We start from the raw sequence: 23,078 nt of genomic DNA, 5'->3' as shown, positions 1-23,078 counted from the left end.
TTGATCCCATGTCACACCAAACAATTACAAACCTGATTGAGGTTTTTCCAACAATGGTCACCCAATAAAACATTTTACACATCTTCTTGTTTATCTATAGCCAGTAGTACATGGACCAGAGGAAGCTCCATGCACTACAAAGAGTTATGATGAGATCTCATGTGGTAACTTTTAATTATGTGTTCTCAACACGGATGCTAAGGTTCACTCGAGTTGAATTTCTGTGCATGTCTCAAACACATAACAATGTGTTTACAATCGGAAACCTAATTGTAATCCTCTATATTTTTGTAATTTTATGAATATTACTAAGGCCTGCTTTTTTTTTTTTTTTTTTTTTTTTTTTTTAACTCAAGAAATACTGAGCAGGAATAAAGTCAAGTGAATTATAAAGGAAAACAAAACAGACATGCCTGTTAAAACAGGAACACATTTCATTATCTTACACAAATATTACTCAAAATTACTTTTGTACAATAACCAACATGTTATAATATTTGCATATTTAGTCTTTATGAAAACACTACAATAACCTAGAGAATAGTTTGATACTCGGACTCAGGAACGGATTAGTACTATATTAAGCCTGCCTTCCCTTTTAAATACAAAGAAGAACAAGCCATACTATTTGTCTGAGCTTATAGACTTCTCAAGGAATATGTCATCATATACTCTTCTTTTTAAAACCAATTCAGCATTTATTTTGTGATATATTTGCATCACCTGCCCCTACAAATGTATTTATTCTGAAGCAGTGGTTAGCAAACATTTCCTTTCATAAGAAACCTTAGTTATAGCACAGACTGTTAGAGTTATTCTTAGCCCAGCATGGCTCTGAATTTATATCATATCTCTGCTTTTAATATTATCTTTATAGCACAGCATCTTCAACCCCAGTGCTGTTTTGTGTTTTAAAATATATAAAAGTTAAAGTATTTGCTTTATCTGAGCCATTACTTAACATATGACTTTATATGCTGTAGTGTCTATATGCACATACAAACGATAACAGGCTATAAATAGACAGATAGGTAGGTAGACAGCTAGATAGATGGGTAGACAAATGTTTATAACTCTTCTGTATCACCACTCTCACTATTCCCATCTGGCGTTGTACAAAATCTGATTGTAGGTGAAAGATTTTATATCCGTTCTCACCTTTACTGAGACACCCTTCTGCACTGATTGTGGAAAATGTGATATAAGTTGCACAGTGGATGTTTATTAACTATCTATTAACTATCATCTCCACCATTGTCAGATGCAACAGCTCTTTTATTACCTCACTTTATATATACGAACCCCTTATGTTCCCAGGCCATGAAGACTGCCTTAATTTATGGTGGCTCTCTTTATAGACCACCAGATCTCAATACACCAGGGACTCGACAACCTTTCAGCTAGTAATTTTATGTTGTTGTAGGTCACTGGAGTAGGTTTAGTAACTCAGGTTCAAATTCAAGCTTATTAAACTTCCAAATAACTAGACAAAGCACAGAAGAGGGCATTATGTTTGAGTTTACATGTATCCATGGCAGTGGATGATACAGTTAAAAATTCAAACATTACTCTTGATATTTGTGAGGCATCCAATACTTTAAAAGTAGGAAAAGTTGTAATATTCAGGGTTGTCTCTTCTAACATAAGCCATAACTATGGAGACATATAGTAGAAATGCAGATAATCTGCATAGCTTTTTGTGATGCCCGTACACTGACCCAGTAATCAAGGAGCCTCAATACTCACCATTAGCACCAGCGAGGGGTGTCCACATTGGGAGGGATAACAAGTACAGACACAGTGAAGTCCAGTTTCCCATAAGAGGAGACAGAGATCACAGTCAGTCTGGGGCTGATTTCTCCCTTTCTGTCCAGATCCCCAATAAGACTCCCTACCGGCACAGCTATAGGGTCCAGATCTCAGCCTAGTGGTCAAGCTAAAACCTTCAGCACCCTCTCTGTCCAACCAGTGCTTCATGTCCCTGCCCAAGTAGCTGACACACACACACACACACACACACACACACACACACACACACACACTAAGATATGAGTTCTATACAGACAGACATTCCTAGGGAATCCTCTGGCACAGGTTCTCCAATTATGACCCTTCCTGCCAGTATATAAGGTAGTACCAGCTGCTACCAACCACTAATATCAGCTACCAATAAGGTGCTTACTACGGGATGTCCAATTATACTGTGCAATATTATTATCCAAATAGTAAGTGAACAAACAGCAAGGCTTATTTGGAGTGGTTTTGTACAGTATCACTACAGACATGCAATGTACTCTAGAGCTTAACCTATCTCTACACAAAACAGCCACAATTAAAAGGTTTAAAAATATTTAATAATAAATAATAAAAACACAAGACAAATCTTCTCAATTCAATACAGTGCTAATCAAGAGTTCAGAAATCACAGGAAAATGTTTAAAATAATACTGTAGAATAATCTGACATAAATATAAAAAACAGCTAGACTAAATCTGACTAAATTCCTATCTAACTCTAAGAGCAATCACAATTCTAAATAAACTTACATACAGAACAAAGGCAGAATACCGGTAAGTGATGTTCTTTAGACAAAATCAAAAATGCTCTCTTTCTCTCTGAAATCTGTTAAATTAATAATACATCACTGCTGACTCATTTTAGATTACATCATTCTTGACACTTTTCTGGTTTCCAGGCTACCAGAAACTCTAAATTTATATTTCTTAGTTTTCTTAGTAAGCTTGCACCTGACCAGGAAGCCACAATGATATAATGCATTTTATATGTAAAATCTAGCAATTAACTCTGGTCTCAAAACAATGTAAGGAATTCCTCAGTCCAGACATTATGGCTCCATGCCTTGAGATCAGTCATTCAATGATTGACTTATCAGCTTTCTTCCAGCAGAGTGCACTATGGTTACATTTTTGAAGTTCAACATTTAACACAGTTTTCTTACATTTAAAATGACAAGCCTGTGGATTATATTCATATTTACAATGACATGGAATTATTTACAAAAATCTGTCTAGCTAGCCTGGCAGCCTTCACATATCTTCACATATCTTCCCCCCCGAAGAACTCAAGCTAGTTTTTCAAGTGACCCTTGAGAAACATTGCTTGAGAGGGTTAGGTCTATCTGAGTATACCTTACCTCATTCCCTGTCTTGAGAGCCCATCTGTATTGGTGTTGCTAATCCCACTGTGGTGCTGCACTGAGATATCATATGCTTGTAACCCTAGGCTCCATCTTAGCAACCTGGAATTTTGCTGGCTGGCTCGGTGTAACCATGTTAGGGTATTGTGATCTGTAACTACAGTGAATTTTATTCCATACAGATAACGCTGAAGTTTCTGCAGTGCCCACACTATGACTAGACATTCCTTTTCTACAGCTGCATAGCATTCCTCACTGGGTTGGAGCCTATGACTGAGATAAACCACTGGGTGCTCTTCTCCCTCTGAAGAAATCTGGCTAAGTATAGCCCCCACCCCATGATTCAAAGCATCCACCTGCACAACAAATTATTTGCTGTAATCTGGACTGGGTAACACAGGGGATCCTCCCAAATCTTCTTTAAGCTTCTGGAATGTCTGCTCACATGATGGGGTCCACACTACCTTATCTGGCCTGTTTTTCCTTGTCAGGTCTGTGAGGGGAGCAGCTATGGTATTATAACTGGGGACGAACTTTCTGTAGCACCAGGCTGTCACTAAGAAATCCCTCACCTGCTTTTTGGTAACAGGTGCAGGCCATGCCTGAATGGCTTCCACTTTGGCAGGTTCTGGCCTGATCTTAACACTCCCCACTCTGTCTCAGGCAGGAGATCTCTGCCATACTTGTCTGACATTTGCTCGGCTTAATGGTCAACCCTGCCCTCTGCAGTCTGCCCAATACCTCCCTGACATGTTGAAAGTGCTCTTGCCAGGAATGGCTGCAGATGGCAATATCATCTAGGTAAGCAAGGGCAAACCCTCTTGCTCCTGCTAGGATCTGATCTACCAGCTTCTGGAAAGTTGCTGGGGCATTTTTCATCCCAAAGGGCATCTTTGTGATCTCATACAAGCCAAAAGGAGTCACAAAGGCTGACCGCTCTCTAGCACTGGGAGTCAAGGGCACCTGCTAGTAACCCTTGGTAAGATCAATGTTCGTAAGATACTTAGCCCCCCAGCTGCTCTAGGGCCTCATCTGTCCTAGGCTTGGGGTAAGCATCTGACTCTGTGTGACTATTTAATTTCCAGTAGTCCACACAGAACCTGGTGCTGCCATCCTTCTTTGGCACTAGCCCCATTGAGGAGGCCCAGAGACTGCTGGACTCTTGAATTACCCCTAGTTACAACACCTCCTGTATCTCCTCCCTCAGAGTCTGTTTGACTCTCTCAGGCACCCTATAAGGGGTTGCCTAATAGGCCTTTGGGGTTCTGTATCCACCTGGTGCCCCACCAGGTGGGTGCACCCTGGTTTCCCAGTGAACATGTCCCCAAACTCCTGTAACACTGCTCAGATTTCTTGAATCTGGGTAGGAGATAGCTGCTGGGACATTACTACCCCTTCCACTGAGGTGTCAGTCCGAGCCTCACTTAGGAGATCAGTCACCAGATCTTCCTCAGACTCCTTCTGCAGTCCACTGCAAATACTCAGCACAAGGGCCTCCCTATCACGGTAAGGTTTCATCATGTTAACATGGTACAATTTGTGCCCCTGCCTCCTGCCTAGCAGTTCTATCATGTAGTTAACATCACTTACCCCTCACCCTATGCCTATACAACAACTCAAAGGGTGAAAAACCTATGGATTCATGGGGAACTCCTCTACAAGCAAACAAAAGATGGGGCAAATATTTGTCCCACTCCCTCTTAAACTGGTCTGCAAAGGCCCATAGCATGAACTTGATTGCAAAGCTTAACCTCTCAACAAGACCATTAGTCTGGAAATGGTAGGGGGTGATCTTCAGGTGCTTCACCCCACAGTACGTCCACAGACAAGCTAGCAGGTCTGACATGAAATTAGCACCTCTGTCAGTCAGTATTCCTTTTGGGAAACCTACCCTGCTGAAAATTTCTAACAAAGCATTTGCCACCTTTTCTGCCTCAATGGAGGACAGAGCCACTGCCTCAGGGTATCTTGTAACATAATCTATTACCACTAGGATATACATTTTCCCTGTGGAACTTGGGGTACTCAGAGGCCCCACAATATCCATAGCTACCCTCTGAAATGGCTCCGCAATAACAGGCAGTGGCATCAAAGGAGCTCTCACCTTGTCTCCTGCCTTGCCTACCTTTTGGCACTGCTCACAGGTCCTGCAGTACCCTGTCACATCTCTGGAAATTTCAGGCCAATAGAAGTTCTGCACAATACGTCTCTGTGTATGTTTTATGTCCACATCACCTGCAAAGGGAATATCATGGGCTATGGCTAGAAGCACCAGAAGATAGGTTCTAGGCACTACCAACTGCTGTATTCTCTCACCTTCTAGTTCTCTCTCAGGGGTCCACTCTCTATACAGTAACCCTTTGTCTCTGTATACATATTCCCCCTTCCCTTGAGAATTAGGTGCCTCACTAGCTACCTGCCTCAGGTCTTGTAATGTAGGGTCTGAGAGCTGAGCCTGTCTCAACTCTCTCTTTGTAACCCTTCCCAGCTCCCCTTCCACAGGAAGTCTGGCATCTTCTGACAGCGGGGTCTCACTGTCAGCCTGGGTACTACTACTCACCTCTCCCTTTGCAGTCACTCTATCCAAGGGAACATCAGTACCCACAAGCAGCTGTGGCTCACCCTCAGTCTCACTGCTACAGAGTAGCTCCCTACCTGAAGTAACCACCTCACCAGTCCTGGCTGCAAGTATGTGGTCTATTTGTATCTCCCCATGCTACCAGACCCAAATGCTTGTCTCCTAGCCTGACTGTGTGTAACTGCATAAGCACATGGTACTGCCTCATCCAAATCCTACCCTATCAGGACATATGCAGGAGGGTAGTTCAGTACCCTTGTTGTCTTGAGGTAACCTGCTATTGGCATTTTGTCTTTCCCACTTACTGGCTCCCTCACCTTTTTATTCCCCACCTTGCCTCCATGGACATCTATATGCCACATGGCCCCACTGGTTCCATTCAAAACATTTAAGCCTAGGTGCTGGATGTGTACCTGGACTAGTGGCTTCCACTGCTACTGGCAGATTCTGTTGGGGCAGTCTGGGTTGCCCACCATGCATTCCTTTAGACCCATGGGCAGTACTGGGGGTCCCTTTCCTGTGCAGGGATGTCCTGCTTGATAGGTACAGGTCTCCCTTCTTCCCCAACTCATCTGAAGTAGCACACTGTCTATCAGCTAACCAGATCCTCATTTCCTCAGGCAAAGTGCTAAGGCCTTGTTCCCTCACCAAAAGGTCTGCCAGCCCTTCAAAAATGGTGACCTGATATCCTATGAAAATAAGTGCTCAGTTCAGCAACATATTCACACAGACTCTCATCTGCCTTGCGTCTATGCTCACGAAACTTTTTTCTATAAGTTTCAGGTGTTAGCTTAAAAAATTCTAACAAACAATTCTTAACAGCAGTAAAATCAAAAAATTCCCAATCAGAAAGTTTAGACAATGCAGTTACAGTTTTACCATGGAGTAAGGGGTCAGGAACCATACGCAGAGCCTTTGGTCAACATCATACTGTTTACATACCCTCTCAAACATATGAATGAAACTATCAAAATTATCCCCCTCTGTAAACTGCGGAAGAAATTTACTGACCTTTTGTGCTTCTGGGGTCCAGTTACTCCCTTCCCCATTACCTCCATGACTCTGGCAAAGAGTCAGCATCTCCTTTTCATGCTGCCTTTGTCTGTCCTTCTCCTCAGCTTCCAGATGTAGCAGTTTCTCATTTTCCTCATCCTGTAGATATCGGAGTCTCTCTGCTGCTTCTGTTTCCAAATACCTGGCCCTCCAACTCAAGTCTCTTTAGCTCCAGATGGATGTTTAAGTCCTCTGCAGAAAGGTTGAGCTGTCCATTCTCTGAGTGTTGAAAATCTTCATGGCCAGTCTGATCATCCTCCTGATTGCTGTTTTCTGATGTAGCTGAGACCAAAGCTGCAATCATGTCTACCTTAGTCAGTTTCCATGCACCAGTCCCTTAGCCTGGCACATCTCAGCCAACCGGCTCCTTGTCAGCTTGCTATACTGCTCTGCTGACATGCTTGCCTGCTCTCCCTGACTAACTAAGCTAACAAAAGAAATAAAACAATTGAGATCTGAACTCTAAATATTCACTGTGTGGCTGAGTTAGAGTACAAAAACACTTTCAGTGATCACTGTATATAAACTACAGGAATTCTGTATCCACACCACTACAAACCAATTGCTAACCAATTAATATGTGGTGTGGATATCCCACCACTACCAACTAATTAAGGGATAACAAGTACACACAGTAAAGTACAATTTCCCTTAAGAGCACACAGAGATCATAGTCAGTCTGGGGCTGGTTTCTCTCTTTCTCTCCAGATCCCCAATAAGACTGCCCAATGGCACAGCTATAGGGTCCAGGTCTCAGCCCAGTGGTCAAGCTAAAACCTCCAGCACCCTCTCTGTCCAACCAGTGTTTCGTGTCCCTGCCCAAGTAGCTCACACACACACACACACACACACACACACACACACACACACACACACACACACACACACACATACACACACACACTCTACGATATGAGTTATATACATACAGACACTCCTGGGGAAGGCTGGCATAGGTTCTCCAGCTATGCCCCTTCCTGCCAGTCTATAAGGTAGTACCAGCTGCCACCAACCACTAATATCAGCTACCAATAAGGTGCTTACTACAGGGTGTCCAATTATACTGTGCAATATTATTATCCAAATAGTAAGTGGACAAACAGCAAGGCTTATTTGGAGTGGTTTTGTACAGTATCACTATAGACATGCAATGTACTCTAGAGCTTAAATTATCTCTACACAAAACAGCCACAATTAAAAGGTTTAAAAATATTTAATAATAAATAATAAAAACACAAGACAAATCTTCTCAATTCAATACAGTGCTAATCAAGAGTTCAGAAATCACAGGAAAATGTTTAAAATAATACTGTAGAATAGTCTGACATAAATATAGAAAACAGCTTGACTAAATCTGACTAAATTTTTATCTAACTCTAAGAGCAACCACAGTTCTAAATAAACTTACATACAGAGCAAAGGCAGAGTACTGGTAGGTGGTGTTCAGACAAAATCCAAAATGCTCTGATTCTCTCTCTCTGAGAAAGTCTTAAAAATAATACATCACTGCTGACTCATTTTAGATTACATCATTCTTGACACTTCTCTGGTTTCCAGGCTACCAGAAACTCTAAATTTACATTTGTTAGTTTTCTTAGTAAGCTTGCACCTGGCCTAGAAGTCATAATGATAAAATACATTATATATTTAAAATCTAGCACTTAACTCTGGTCTCAAAACAATATAAGGAATTCCTCAGTCCAGATATGATGGATCCAAGCCTTGATATCAAACAGTCATACAATGATTGACTTATCAGCTTTTTTCCACCAGAGTGCATTGTGGTTACATTTTTGAAGTTCAACATTTAACACAGTTTTCTTACATTTAAAAGGACAAGTCTGTGGATTATATTCATATTCACAATGATATAGAATTCTTTACAAGATTATATCTGGCTAGGCTGGCAGCCTTCACATATCTTCACACTTTTATTTTTTATTTTATTTATTTATTTTACATTTGTTAACCGGGAGAGTCCGACTGGATACATGTCCATTTTCAGCGGAGGCCCGGGGAGAAAAGCTCCAAGTACATAACAGACATATGAACATTGTTAATGCAAAAAAAAGGAAGATAGTTGAGTTCTAAATACAATATAAAGATACATCACATCTTGGGAAAAAAAAAAAAAAAAAGTATTAAGTATTAGTATTAGTGCTGCAAGTGGTAAAGGGGATTAGCTCAAACATTCCTGTATTTTAACACAACACAAAGTGAGATGTCTTTACTAACCACACAACTAAGCAACCTCAATTAGTTAAGGAGTGTGGATTCTTTACACCACTTTGGGTTTGACAAAATAAGCCACTGTGAAAATCTGAATACTAACACTAATGAAGTTTGATGTTGTATTATAGTATTGTATATTATGTATACTATATCAGATTATATTGGATTAGATTACACAATTACACATATCATGCTTTGTAATACAGTGCTAATCACTGCAGCAGACACCTGCAGTGGTCGGTGAGTGACCGTGTTGCTGATGGTCACAATATCACAATGGTATATATACTTCAGGGAATGCTTCCATTGCAAGCCAGAGTCTTTCGTATACAGAGGAAGAAAATAGCAATTGAAAGTACCAATGTTTTGAATTCTGGTCCAGGATTGTGCTTCAGTACCTGTTATAGCTGTATATACCAGATTACATTTGGGTTCCAGTGTCTTTCTCTTTATCTTGTCACTGCTTTTCACCTTTTCTTTGACCCTGCCCCCATCTCCCCCTGAGACATTAAGCTAAAAGTTTCTGAAATTCTGACAATAGTACTAGAGCTGCAGTTTAAATTTAATCCTCAACTCTCCCACCCTTTTCTTGTTGTGGTTTTAAAAGGCTGTGCCTCTGGCTTCCACCCCTTTTGGTAATCTGACTTCCAAAGCCCCTCCCTCCCGTCTTTCATTGCTGCTGTCTGTTATGTAACCTCTTTAAGTACTTTCCCACCCATTGTTTTTCATATATCCATAAAACTAAGTGCCCACCCAGCAAACCAGTATTGCACTTGAGTAAACCTCCCTTACAAACCAGTATTGCACTACAAACCAGTATTGCACTTGAGTAAACCTCCGTTACAAACCAGTATTGCACTTGAGTAAACCTCCCTTACAAACCAGTACTGTACTTGAGTAAGCCTCCCTTACAAACCAGTATTGCACTACAAACCAGTATTGCACTTGAGTAAACCTCCCTTACAAACCAGTATTGCACTACAAACCAGTATTGCACTTGAGTAAACTTCCCTTACAAACCAATACTGCACTTGAGTAAACCTCTCTTACAAACCAATACTGCACTTGAGTAAACCTCTCTTACAAACCAGTATTGCACTTGAGTAAACCTCCCTTACAAACCAGTATTGCACTTGAGTAAACCTCCCTTACAAACCAGTATTGCACTTGAGTAAACCTTCCTTACAAACCAATACTGCACTTGAGTAAACCTCTCTTACAAACCAGTATTGCACTTGAGTAAACCTCCCTTACAAACCAGTATTGCACTTGAGTAAACCTCCCTTACAAACCAGTATTGCACTTGAGTAAACCTCCCTTACAAACCAGTATTGCACTTGAGTAAACCTCCCTTACAAACCAGTATTGCACTTGAGTAAACCTCCCTTACAAATCAGTATTGCACTTGAGTAAACCTCCCTTATTACAAATTGTCTCCTGCTCATCTTCCCAGAGCTCCTGTCTGCTTGGCAACCTAACCAACCTTAACTCTGAGGGTTCCTGAGTTAATCCTGCTCCATCCTTGGCAGATATTTATTTCATTGTTTCACACATCAGTTAACTGTTAGACTTCTTTTGCTTTAGTTTATTTTATTTGTTGATTTTGCATTTAAATACTAATACTTGCAATTACCTTGTCAAGGTAGTTTGTTTAAGTTGTTGTGTTGAGCATTACCCTCACAAGTAATTCTTCTTAGTGTTATTACATCAAGAAGTTAGCTGTGCCCTGTACAGGTACAGATGTCCAGAAAATACATTTTATTTATAAAACTTCCCTTACAACTGAAACGTATGACTTGGGGTAGCTAAAATAAAGCCATTGCATGGAGACAAGCTTAGAGTAGCTAATTCTCACATTAAAGAGCACCACTATCAAATGTTAGCACAATCTAATCCAGTCTAGTGCCAGACCCCGGAGACACCTGAGGACACCTCTGTTTTTAACCCAGTCCCTGAGCTACAGTAACCCACCCAAATACAGGTCCAGACAACATGGATATGCAATTTCCAAATGTCTCTGTAGTCATGTAGATATGGGCATCCTGAATCTATGCAGTAATTGCTAATGTTCACAGACAACCATTTATTTAATCCTTAAAGAAACAAACACAATATGCAAGAGATGCACATACACAATTTCAATGGAGGCAAAAATCTTGCATACAAGAGCATACACACTATATCCACCACACAAAGTGTCTACCACACACAGACTACTCTATGCAGAGGCAATTAAAAGCAATCTTCCAAAATCTCAAAGACTTACTAAACCTATAAACAGCAACACCTATTCTCAGCAATCCCTAAAGCATCTCCAAAAGTAACACTAAACACTACATATACACCTACATCTAATGTTGCCCCAAGAGGAAAGGCCATTAGGCAAGCCAACATATTACCCAAGACTCTTGTCATAGGGGACTCCATTGTACAACACACAGATGACTCAATCACTAGACTAAACAAAGAGAAGATAAGGGTCGGTTGCTTATCTGGAACCAGGATTCACCAAGTTATGCATGCAATAAAGTCAATACGCCTTAGGTACCAGTATGATTCTATTACAGTCCTTGTGGACATTAATGACCTGAGGCATACCTCCCTAGACTATATGAAAACAGACATTGTTGATCTCTCTAAATATGTGTCTCAGGCAGGTATGTGTCTACCTACATCAAGCATGATGTCACAGACAAAGAAAAGATGATGTCTACCTACATCAAGGATGATGTCATAGACAAAGAAAAGATTATGTCTACCTACATCAAGGATGATGTCACAGACAAAGAAAAGATGATGTCTACCTACATCAAGGATGATGTCATAGACAAAGAAAAGATTATGTCTACCTACATCAAGGATGATGTCACAGACAAAGAAAAGATGATGTCTACCTACATCAAGGGTGATGTCACAGACAAGAAAAGATGACTGATGTCAGTAATTAGGTTAGTTTACAGTGCCTTTCAAGGGGATTCAGTATTTGTCAGCATATGGGAGGACATGGTTAACGTACCCCCCCCCCATAATCTCCACAAACTTCCTAACTAACATACATCTCCTGATAAATGCCCAGGATACATAGGAACACAACTGCATTGGATTGTATGGCTAGGCTTATAAAGGCCATGGTGATGTTTAGCCTAGTATGGTCTTTACAAGCCATGGTGTATTTGTGGTTTCTCATTGCAGCTTTAAATGTGTATCTTTTGCTTTGTTCAAAATTAAAAACCTATTAACCTTTAAGTGACTGAAAGATACTATAACAAGACAGATGTGGAGCCAGTTGATGACATGGTTATTTGTTTCAGATTACCCAATCATTTTGGGCAACATGTTGTCCTAGTGGATTAAATGTCTGTATTATTGCTTCAGGGGTCAGTCTTAACCCTCACTGTCTGCATAGGGTTTGCATGTTCATTCCTCGTCTGCATGAGTTTTTCACTGATAGTCTTGCTTCCCATCAAAAGAATGTTGACTGATTAGCGGCTATAAACAGTTCATACATATTAGATTGTTCCTGCCCTTGTGGCCTGTGGCATAGTTGAAAAGGTTCCTTAGTAACTAGGTCACATACCTGGTTAACAAAAGGGTAAATATAAAAAAAATGTGGACATCAGGATTGTGTTGGTATAAGAGAGTTTCAGAGTGTTTTGTTTAGTCCAAAGATCTTGCAGCTTCTTCATGATATTGCTTATCTGATTTTTGTAACTATAGGTTCAGAGGTTCATAGGTAGGTACTAGGCTATCTGCCCAAAGGCATTTATAAGCCTAGCCAGAATGTGTTGGCTTTCGCCGCCCCCTTAGATTAGTTTCCTGTGCCTCTGTCCAGCAGAGCCACTGAAGTGATCCCCGAGGTAAACTTTCTGTTTCCCATCCACTCTTCAAGGTTCCTTTTGAAGAGTGTTAGTGAGGAGCTCTGCCTATTGTAGATTGGGATCTTGTTCCAAAGCATGGGAAGTCTCTGGGACAGGAATCTATCCCTCCAGCATGTCCTATTTATTGTAGTGGTGAGGTTTAGAACCCTAGAGCGTGTGGCTCACGGGGATAAGGTTTTCTTTAGGTGGAGCATGTCCATCAATTCTGGGTTGGACATGGCCTTGTATGTCAGGCAGAGATCACCTCTGAGTAGGCGGTATGCAACCGAGTACAGCTGTAATTTCTTCAGTCGAGCTGCATAGGGCATCTGTTTGAGGCCAGTGATCCTCCTGGTGAGGTACTTTTGTGGTCTTTCCAACTGTTGCAGGTGTCTTGTAAGGTACATCCCAAATGGGGCGTTGTACTCTATGATGGGTCTGATGAGTGATGAGTAGAGGGGCACAATCACCTCTTTTGATCTGGATGTGAACCCTTTTGTGATTAGGTGGGCCACGTAGAAGGATTTTCTAACCACTTTGGCAATGTGATTATCAAAGGTGAGATTACTATCTACTTGGGTCCCCAGATCCTTTATTACATCTTTCGTATTTAGACGTAATAAGGTTGCAATTCATTTTGTTGAAAACACAAATGCTTGACTAACAAATAAATGACAATAATTGATCAACAGCAACAATAACTGACTTACACATTCGAGTAGATCACATTTGGTTGAATTCAATATTTATTTAGTATAGGTTTGTAGGAGTGGATAGGAAAAGCAATGTTTAACAGAAAGGTGGTATTTGTAAGAATGTGTGAGATGCAGTTATAATGAGTAATGTATCTGTGTGAGTGTTCAAAGCTTAGGGTTAGAAACGGGTTTAGAGCACACCCTAACCCTAATGGCAAAGCTCCCCTTTTCACCTTACTCTTGTGCCCAAAACCTAACCGTAACCCTATCCCAATCACTGCCACTAATCCTAACCCTGATCCTAACCCTGCTCCTGCCCCTAATCCTAACCCTACACCTGCCCCTATCCCTAACTCTATACTTTATATTAAATTCTTTCCCTGACAGTAACCATTTGAAATATCAGGAGCGACGTCAGAGTGCCCTGAAATATGGAGACAGAATGGCTGAAAAAAACAAACTTGCATGTACTAAGTCCAAGATGACCATTCCTCACAATATTCCTTCTTCTATGCAGTACAGTGATTTTGGAGTTGGTATATAAAAGTTTAGAGAGTGTTGGGGGCGTAAAGGAGTAGATCAGTGTTCAATATTTGCTTCTCTTCTACATTTTTGGTCTTTTTTTTGGTGTGTCGGCACTCAGGGTTACATTTACTGATGTTTCAGTAGGGAACTTTCCCTAACACTATCAGACGATGCTTGATCTGGGGTTTGTCTCTGTCCTTTACTGTCATTTGAAGAGACGTTGTCCCTGCTTTGTGATTCTCTCACTGTGTCACTCATTTGCATATCAGTCATCTGTGTTGTCAACCAATCACGATAGAATCCTTTGCAAGTGATGTCTCCATGTCTCATTGCAGCTTTAAATGTATATCGTGTATGCCATTCTAAACTAAAACAAAATCTCTGTTATTATCTTGGACTCTCCGTATAGAATTTCTGATGCTGTTTATGCATTTCTTCTCTACATGAACCTTGTGATTTCTGTAACTTGTTTAAAAGGTGCACATTATAAATACACATAAATAATCCATACATAAGATAAGAGCACCAAGACTGTCCATTAAAAAGTTTCATGGGCATTTAAAGTCTACCTCCATGCCTTTCTTAAATTAATGGAAATAGATTCAAGGCTGTACGTCTTGATTCTGAAGTGCACTGTAAAACAATGGTATGGTGGCTGCTATTAAAACTTATATTTCCAGCTAGTATAGCATCTTACATCAGTGTACTGCATAATCAAAGTACCATTTAACAAGAGTCAATATGTCACAATATATTTATAAAAAATGTCAGCTGGTATAACATTTCTCAGATCTGTAAGATGTATGTAATAACAGTTAAACCGTTAAAGTGACATGGCATTAAGTTGTAGTATGAACTATCATTTTTCATATGTGTTTTATCTGCAGTTGAGGTGTTTTCTTTTCCTCTGAATCAGGACTTGTAGTAGGGATTAAAAGATTAGCACTTTGCATGATTGCAAAACCTGAATGAAGCTTTACCATTTTGTGAACAAATGCCAAGTTTTACAAAGTGAAATACAACTTCTCTGCCTGAAACAGCAGGGAAATACTCACACACCCTAAAACTGGTCAAATAACCAATAGGACACTAAGCAATTGTTTCAGTTGCTAATGTTTTCCAGTTCACTTGTCTTCCATTAATTGTCAACTATTAGGAACTTGTACATCAGTAGAGAAGCCGATATAATTAAGAAAAACATACCTATTGTTAGTAGCAGGTTACCCATTTTACCATGTACGTATGCATATATGACCTTTACTGCATTACTTCCTTATTTTTGTTTCCACTTATTTCTGTTACTGAATACTTCATGTGTCCTCATATAGTAAAACCAAACATACGTATGCATTCAAAATAGCAAAACCAAACACAGGCATACATTCAAAATAGTAAAAGCAAACACAGGCATGCATTCAATCTCACCATAAATTCACCCCAGGACTTCCACCTATGCCCCTCTTGGACAGGGGCAACAAGGGTAAGTGTGTGTGTGTGTGTGTGTGTGTGTGTGTGTGTGTGTGTGTGTGTGTGTGTGTGTGTGTGTGTGTGTGTGTGTGTGTGTGTGTGTGTGTGTGTGTGTGTGTGTGTGTGTGTGTGTGTGTGTGTGTGTGTGTGTGAGTGTGTGTGTAGGGGTGTTTGTGGTAGACTTTGTAACTGAAAAGAAGAGAAGTAACCACAGTTAACACAGTCCGAGGTCAGACCAATACATGGGCAGGTGACAGAGCCTACAGTGCTTGGTTTTGGAGTACTGGACCCCTAGCTAACCTCATATGAGGCAGTAGGCTTGTGTACCCATTAACACATTCAAATCATGTTCCTTCTCTGACATAACCTTCCAAAATGACATCACCTTGTAAAAGGATTTTATGTACTGTGGAACCAGACAGTAACACAAATTTCTGAAAGCATAAACCAGACATTACAGACAGCACATGTATGTACACTACCCTGGAATAGGTTCCAGGAGTATGAAATCTGTTTGATTGTACTTTAAAATATTATAGTAACATTGTTCTTACTATTTGTGCAGGTACGTGTGCAGTATAACTGTTTTGAAGTCAACATTGCCCAACAAATCCATGTAGTAATAAAAACAATCCCCTATTACTGTGGAGTTATCCAGGAGCAAGATTTCCATGTGGAAGGTGAGAATGCTATTTTTCAGATGTAACATTATAATGTTTTATTTGTTTGCTGCTGAAGACAGTGACATTTGTACTGCTGACTTTTATTACACAGTATTTATCCCAGCGTGGAGCTGTTGATTGATTTCAGTTTTGTCCTTTGTCTGAGCAGCTGTTTAGCTGGTCCTTCTCCACGTTGTTTATATGAGTGTTTCCTTTGCTTCATTTTATTAGTGGTATTGACTGTTCTAGAGAGTATTGTAAAAGTCTACAGTGGAAGTATCATGCTGAAAGACAGCTAAGTCATCTTCTCTGCAATAACCTGATATAATGCACAACAAACTAACAAAGGGAAAAAGACATAAATAATTGACCAGTAAACTATGGATATTTATATATGCATAGTATCAGAGCTGAGAGAAATCAGCAGTGTGAGCTATTAGACTATACTGAGACTTTCATAGAATGGAGACACAAAAGATATATATTTTTTAACTGTTTTTGAAACTGGTTGAGTACATTAGCAGCATGGTTTAGCAGTTCATTTAAAATTAGATGTTATTTTATTTTATTTTATTTTTTGTCTTTGCTTACTAGGAAAGTCAAACTGGTATATGCCTTTTCAGCGGAGGCATGTTCCCATGCATTTTCTTTTCCATCAGTACACATCGACAAGCTGATCATTTACTGTCTACCTCTGACTTACAGACCTTAGTAGATTTGATTTATTTATATTTTTTCCGGGATAGAGCACTGATCTCCTTGGCCCTTTCTCAGACTCACCCCGGCAGTGGGTGTCAGGTTTCAAAGACTCACCCCGGCAGTGGTGTCAGGTTTCTCAGACTCACCCCGGCAGTGGTGTCAGGTTTCTCAGACACACCCCGGCAGTGGTGTCAGGTTTCTCAGACTCACCCTGGCAGTGGTGTCAGGTTTCTCAGTTTCACCCCAGCAGTGGTGTCAGGTTTCTCAGACTCACCCCGGCAGTGGTGTCAGGTTTCTCAGACTCACCCCGGCAGTGGTGTCAGGTTTTTCAGACTCACCCCGACAGTAGTGTCAGGTTTCTCAGACTCACCCCGGCAGTGGTGTCAGGTTAGACAATGGACGCTGAGAGATTTCATTCCCAGAATTGAGACAGAACCCAGCAAAGATAAGTGTTTCACACCTGGGGATTTCATATTAGCTTATTTTAACCTGGTCTCCTTCCAGTCCCAGACACTTAACTTCCGAAAGAATTGATGTGGAAATGCATGCATATCGACAAAGTGTATGTTGCTGCAGACATTGTTTGATGCACCTCCCAGTAGCTCAGCCTCCAGCTGTAGCAGTAACACCAGATGCTTTTGTGAGATTTCCACACACAGAATCCTAAAGGAAGATCAGTGGCAGCACATTCAGTGGTACATAGTCCATATCATGGTGTAGTCACTATTATTACAGCCCACAGCTTGGCTACTGCTTCTGCTCCTGGAGGTGGAAATTTCAGTGGTAGAGAATTATCAGCTGGTGCCTTTCATTCATTAGAGATATGCAACATATGCAAACTACTTTAACATACTAGAAGGAATGTGCATAAGAAATGTTGTTTAGATTCCACAATACACAAATACATATGGCAAAGTACTATAGACACAAGCGGGAATACTCATAGGCTCATAGATTCATAGGTAGGTACTAGGCTATCGGCCCAAGGGCCTACGCAAGCCTAGCCAACAAGGTTCCCTGGTTTACACCACCCAAGAAAGTTATTTTCCTGTGCCACTGATGAGCAGAGACACAGAAGTGATCCCCGGGGTGTATTTCCTATTTCCCATCCACTCATCCAGATTTTTCTTGAAGAGTGCTAATGAAGAACTTTGCTTGACATAGATGGGTAGCCTGTTCCAGAGTATGGGAAGTCTCTGGGATAGGAATCTATCCCTTCAGCATGTCCTGTTTATTGTGGTGACAGGGTTTAGGTCCCTAGAGCATGTAGCTCGGAGGGATTGGGATTTCTTTAGGTGTAGCATGCCCAACAGCTCTGGGTTTGACATAGCTTTATATGTTAGGTAGAGATCACCTCTGAGTAGGCGATATGCTACGGAGTAAAGCTGGAGTTGTTTGAGGTGGTCAGTGTAGGGCATTTGTTTGAGTCCAGTAATCCTCTTTGTGAGGTACTTCTGTGGCCTTTCCAGCTGCTGCAGATGTCTTGTGAGGTACATTCCAAAAGGTGCATTGTACTCTATAATGGCTCTAATGAGTGTCGAGTAGAGGGGAATGATGACCTCTTTTTTCCTGGATGAGAACCATTTTATGATGAGGTGTGCCACGTAGAAGGACTTCCTAACTACTGTGGCAATGTGACTATCAAAGGAGAGACTACTGTCCACCTGGGTCCCAAGGTCTCTTATCATGCATTCAGTGTTAAGTAGATTGCTGCCTATGTGGTAGTTCATGGGTACAGAGTTTTTACCAAAGGGGATGACACTGCACTTTTTGGCATTGAGCTTGAGGCCATGGCTCTGACACCAGGCATCTGTCTCAGAGAGGCCCTTCTGTAGGATGTTCACATCACTTGGGGACTTGACTATGGCTCCTAGTTTGCAGTCATCTGCGAACTTCATTAGCCAGAGACCTTCTGTGTTAGCCTGTACTTCAGAGAAGTAGATACCAAACAGAAGCGGTCCCAGGACGGAACCCTGTGGTACTCCACTTGTCACTGGTTTGAGGTCAGATTTGGAGTCTGCAACTTTTACAGTGTGGGTTCTGTCAGTGAGCCAGTTGGCAACCCATCTTGTGACGTAGGGATTTATGCCTAGTTTATTGAGTTTAGCTATAATTCCAGAATGGGGGATGGTGTTGAAAGCCTTGGCGAGGTCAAGATAGGCAGTGTGAACCACTTTACCCTCATCTACGGCTTTGGTGACTGCCTCAAAGAAGTCGATCAGGTTCAGGAGGCATGATCTGCCTTTCACAAACCCAAACTGAGTGGGATCCAGAGTTTGGAGGTTACCAATATCTTTGTTTATGAGTTCCATGATGATACGTTCCATGGCTTTGCAGACCAGGCTCGTCAGGCTAATAGGTCTATAGTTCCCAGGATCAGTGGTGGCTCCCCCTTTGTGGAGTGTGATAACTGTTGCTGTGCGCCATTCAGTGGGCACAAAGCTTGATGCAAAGCTATTATTGAACATGGTGCTTAAGTGGGGAGCCAGTTCATTCTGAAGTTCATGTAAAACGTAGCCTGGGATGTTGTCCGGTCCCATGGATGCTGTGTTTTTGGCTTTAGAGAGTGCAGCTTTCACCTGCATAGTTGTGATTACAGGGACTCTGCATTCTTCCTGTATAGATATGGGCACTTTAGGGGGTGAGGGGGGGTAAAGTTAGCACTGAACCTATCTGCCAGGATGTTGGCAATATCAGTTGGTTCTGTAATTTTCATGCCTTTGTGCTGTAACTCAGAGCAGATCTGGGTGTTGCCATTGAGATTCTTGACGTAGCTATAGAATGCTTTTGGTTGTCCTTGGAATTAGTGGCAATTTTATTTTCATAGCTAGCTTTGGAGGATCTTATAAGGGATCTCAGCTTCTCACTGAGGCTGACCAGGGAGCTCCTTGACTCATGGGATTTTACTCTCTTTTGCAACAATTTCTTCCTTCTGTTGTACAGTTTGTTTATGGCAGGGGACCACCAGATTGGCTTCCTTTTCTTGGAGGATAGCGTCTTGGTACTGTTTGGAATAGCACGATCCATGCACTCATGTAGGTGCTTATAGAGTGCATTTGTGTAGGATTCAGCAGTTGTAACTGTATTGTCCATCTGCATGGGTGTCATGAATTTCACTACTTCTATCTTAAAAAGCATGAAGTTGGCTTTGGAGAAATTTCTTACTGTGGTTTCCTTAATGGGGGGTGGGGTGGGATGTGGATATTAAGGGTGATTAGCTTATGGTCGGATCGGGCCAACGAGGAGTTGACTTCAGGTGTGGAACACTGGTCACTCATGTTGGTAATGGCTAGGTCTAGGATATTGTTTCCCCTGGTGGGGGTGTGGATAAGTTGATCTAGGGCATTGGAGTTTATGAATTCCAGAAAGCGTTGCACTAAGGAGTTAGTACATGAGTAGTTTTCCCAGTTAATGGTGGGGTAGTTGAAGTCACCCATTATTAGGGTGTTTGGTTGAACCCTAATATTTTCCAGTACATCAAGAAAAGAGGAGTGGGAATCCTGGGGCATGGTGGGGGATCTGTAGCAAGCTACAATTTGGATTGCAGTTTTGCCAAGAGTTAGTTGCACTTGGATAATCTCGGATACATTATGCTGAGCAACTAGCCTGGAGGTGTGGATATCCTTAATGAATATGGACACCCCCCCACCTTTGGTGTTTCAGTCCAGGTTAGATGGTCGAAAAGTGTGCTATGAGTTATAGTCTGGTAGTGCAGGGGTGCTCTCTGGAGCCTTGAACCAGGTCTCAGTCACTGCACAGATATCAATGTTCTCCATTTTAAGGAGTGCCTCGAGTGAGTGCATTTTGAAATTTAGACTTCTAGCATTGAGTAGCATTACCCTCAGTTTTTGCTTGCCTGTTCCTGTTATGGTGGTGAATTTGTTACCTGAACCCTGCCTAAAAAAGGCACTATAGGGGCAGCAAGAGCCTTAGCCAGTATCCGGGATCCTAGGGGCGACAGGTGCAGGCCATCTGTGGCAATATAACTTCAAAGATACTAAAACTAGCAAAATAAAACTAAAAACTTAGATTTCCTAGTATAAGATGACACACTTGCTGTCTATTTTATACAGAAACAAACAAACCTAACTAACCTCCTATCAAGTTATATCAAATCAAATGCTAGCATGCTAGGCACAGGTTGGCTCTGAGGAGTCTGTACGACACAGAGAAAATGACAATAATTTCAGTCTGTCAGCATAAGACAGATCTTGAAGACCCTGAATTTTCTTTGTAAGGAATCTATATGGTCCCTCCAATTACTGTAGGTGTTTGGAAAGGAACATACCAAAGGTTATAACTTCTTTTTTTTTCTGGAAGCAATGCCCTTACTTTTGAGATGAGCAATATAAAATGTCCTTCTTAATACTGTGAAGACATGGTGATCGAAATTAAGGTTGCTCTCAACCTGTGTGCCCAGATCTCTCACACACTGACTGTGTGCTTAGGGTATTCCTACTGATGTGGTAGTTTGCAGGAACATCACCCTTGCTGAAGGGATGATAATACATTTTTTGCATTAAGTTTAAGAACATGACTTTAGCACCAAGAGGACATTTCCTTTAAGTCTACACATCTCCAGTGTAATATGGGAAAAGGACACCAGATAGGGAAATCTAATTGTAAACTAGTCAAAACTATTACTTCAATAAAAGATGCTATAAGTCTCAATGACAGAGTGCAAAATACATACATCATACAGTAACATTGCTCTTCTCTTCAGTGTCAGTAAAAGTCTCAATCACGAGATTTTGAAAAAAGACATAGATCATGATTATATACTAAATAGTCAAATAATACAAATAGCAATATCATTAAAATCTAAGATCAGTGGGAGAAGGCTATTTAATCTCTGACCAGCATGTATCCTGAAAGACAAAGAAAGTGTCCAATTATAAATGGAATGTCTTGCTAGTCCTTAATTATTATTGTGCAGCTTCATACATCATTAGCCTGGCCCATCATTGAATTCAGCAACGCGTTTGGTAGACATTGCACAAGCCAATTAAATATCTTGAAAAGGTACAATGATTACTGGAAATATCAATGTGATGGAAAAACTGGAAACATGAACTATCCAGAATGGTTCCAGAAGTTGGCATTGTATGTATATATATATATATATATATATATATATATATTTAACATTTATTTAGCATTTAATGGATTTATATGTATAAATAATTCCACCAATAAAAAAAAAGCTAGCACTAAAAGAATATTTATATCTGGTTTAATTCCCATATGACAAAGCAGGATGGAAAAGTAAAGCATGTAGCAAACAATGCTTCTCATCCATTAAAGACTTAAACCAGTTTCACAATTGGCCTCATCTGTGAGAGTAATAAAATCAGATATAAATTTTTTGGAGTGCTGGATTTCTCTGCTAGTAGAATTATATTTATTGATCCATATGCTTTTTTGGAACCTTGTACCGTCTTGGAGTATGGATATTTATCTGTGTGTGTGTGTGTGTGTGTGTGTGTGTGTGTGTACATATGTGTGTGTGTGTGTGTGTGTGTGTGTGTGTGTGTGTGTGTGTGTGTACATATGTGTGTGTGTGTGTGTGTGTGTACATATGTGTGTGTGTGTGTGTGTGTGTGTGTGTGTGTGTGTACATATGTGTGTGTGTGTGTGTGTGTGTGTGTGTACATATGTGTGTGTATGTGTGTGTGTGTGTGTGTGTGTGTGTGTGTGTGTGTGTGTGTGTGTGTGTGTGTGTGTGTGTGTGTGTGTGTGTACATGTGTGTGTGGTTTTCCTATAGTGAAGGGTTTGATTTCCTCAGTCCTTCTTTGCCTACTCTTTGACCTTCAGCTGCCTACTCTTTGACCTTCAGCTGCCTACTCTTTGACCTTCAGCAAGTCACTTAACCAGGAATTACTCCCAGGTTGCTCCTGAAATGGGACTTTGTGTACAGTTGGCCTATCTGGTTAACAATTAGGCATTTGCATACACATTGGTTTAAAAAATACATTGAACATGTGGATGAAACAGGAAAATGCAGGATTTGTGAAACAGAATTGGAAACAGTCACAAATCTTGTTGCTGGGTGTGATACACTAATGGCAGAGGGCCTGTAAACTGAAAGGCATAATAATGAGGCAAGACTGTTGCACTGGGGATTATGCAAACATTATAATATTGAAGTAGCT

General features: G+C 40.9%; 1 protein-coding gene across 1 annotated transcript in view; it reads left to right on the top strand.

Moving 5' to 3' along the window:
* The window catches only part of IL17REL (interleukin 17 receptor E like), an 877,228-nt gene that overhangs the window by 186,789 nt on the left and 667,361 nt on the right, over nucleotides 1-23,078 (top strand). Inside the window, exon 5 of the mRNA XM_044088776.1 lies at nucleotides 16,130-16,244. Coding sequence (XP_043944711.1) covers nucleotides 16,130-16,244 — 115 coding nt within the window. The remainder of the gene's footprint in view (nucleotides 1-16,129; nucleotides 16,245-23,078) is intronic.

This window comes from Protopterus annectens, chromosome 11.part0 (genome assembly GCF_019279795.1).
Source record: "Protopterus annectens isolate FY-2018-M chromosome 11.part0, PAN1.0, whole genome shotgun sequence".
NCBI classification, from domain to species: domain Eukaryota; kingdom Metazoa; phylum Chordata; order Ceratodontiformes; family Protopteridae; genus Protopterus; species Protopterus annectens.
Note: the sequence above shows the minus strand (reverse complement) of the source record. Positions and strands in the feature narration are given on the sequence as shown.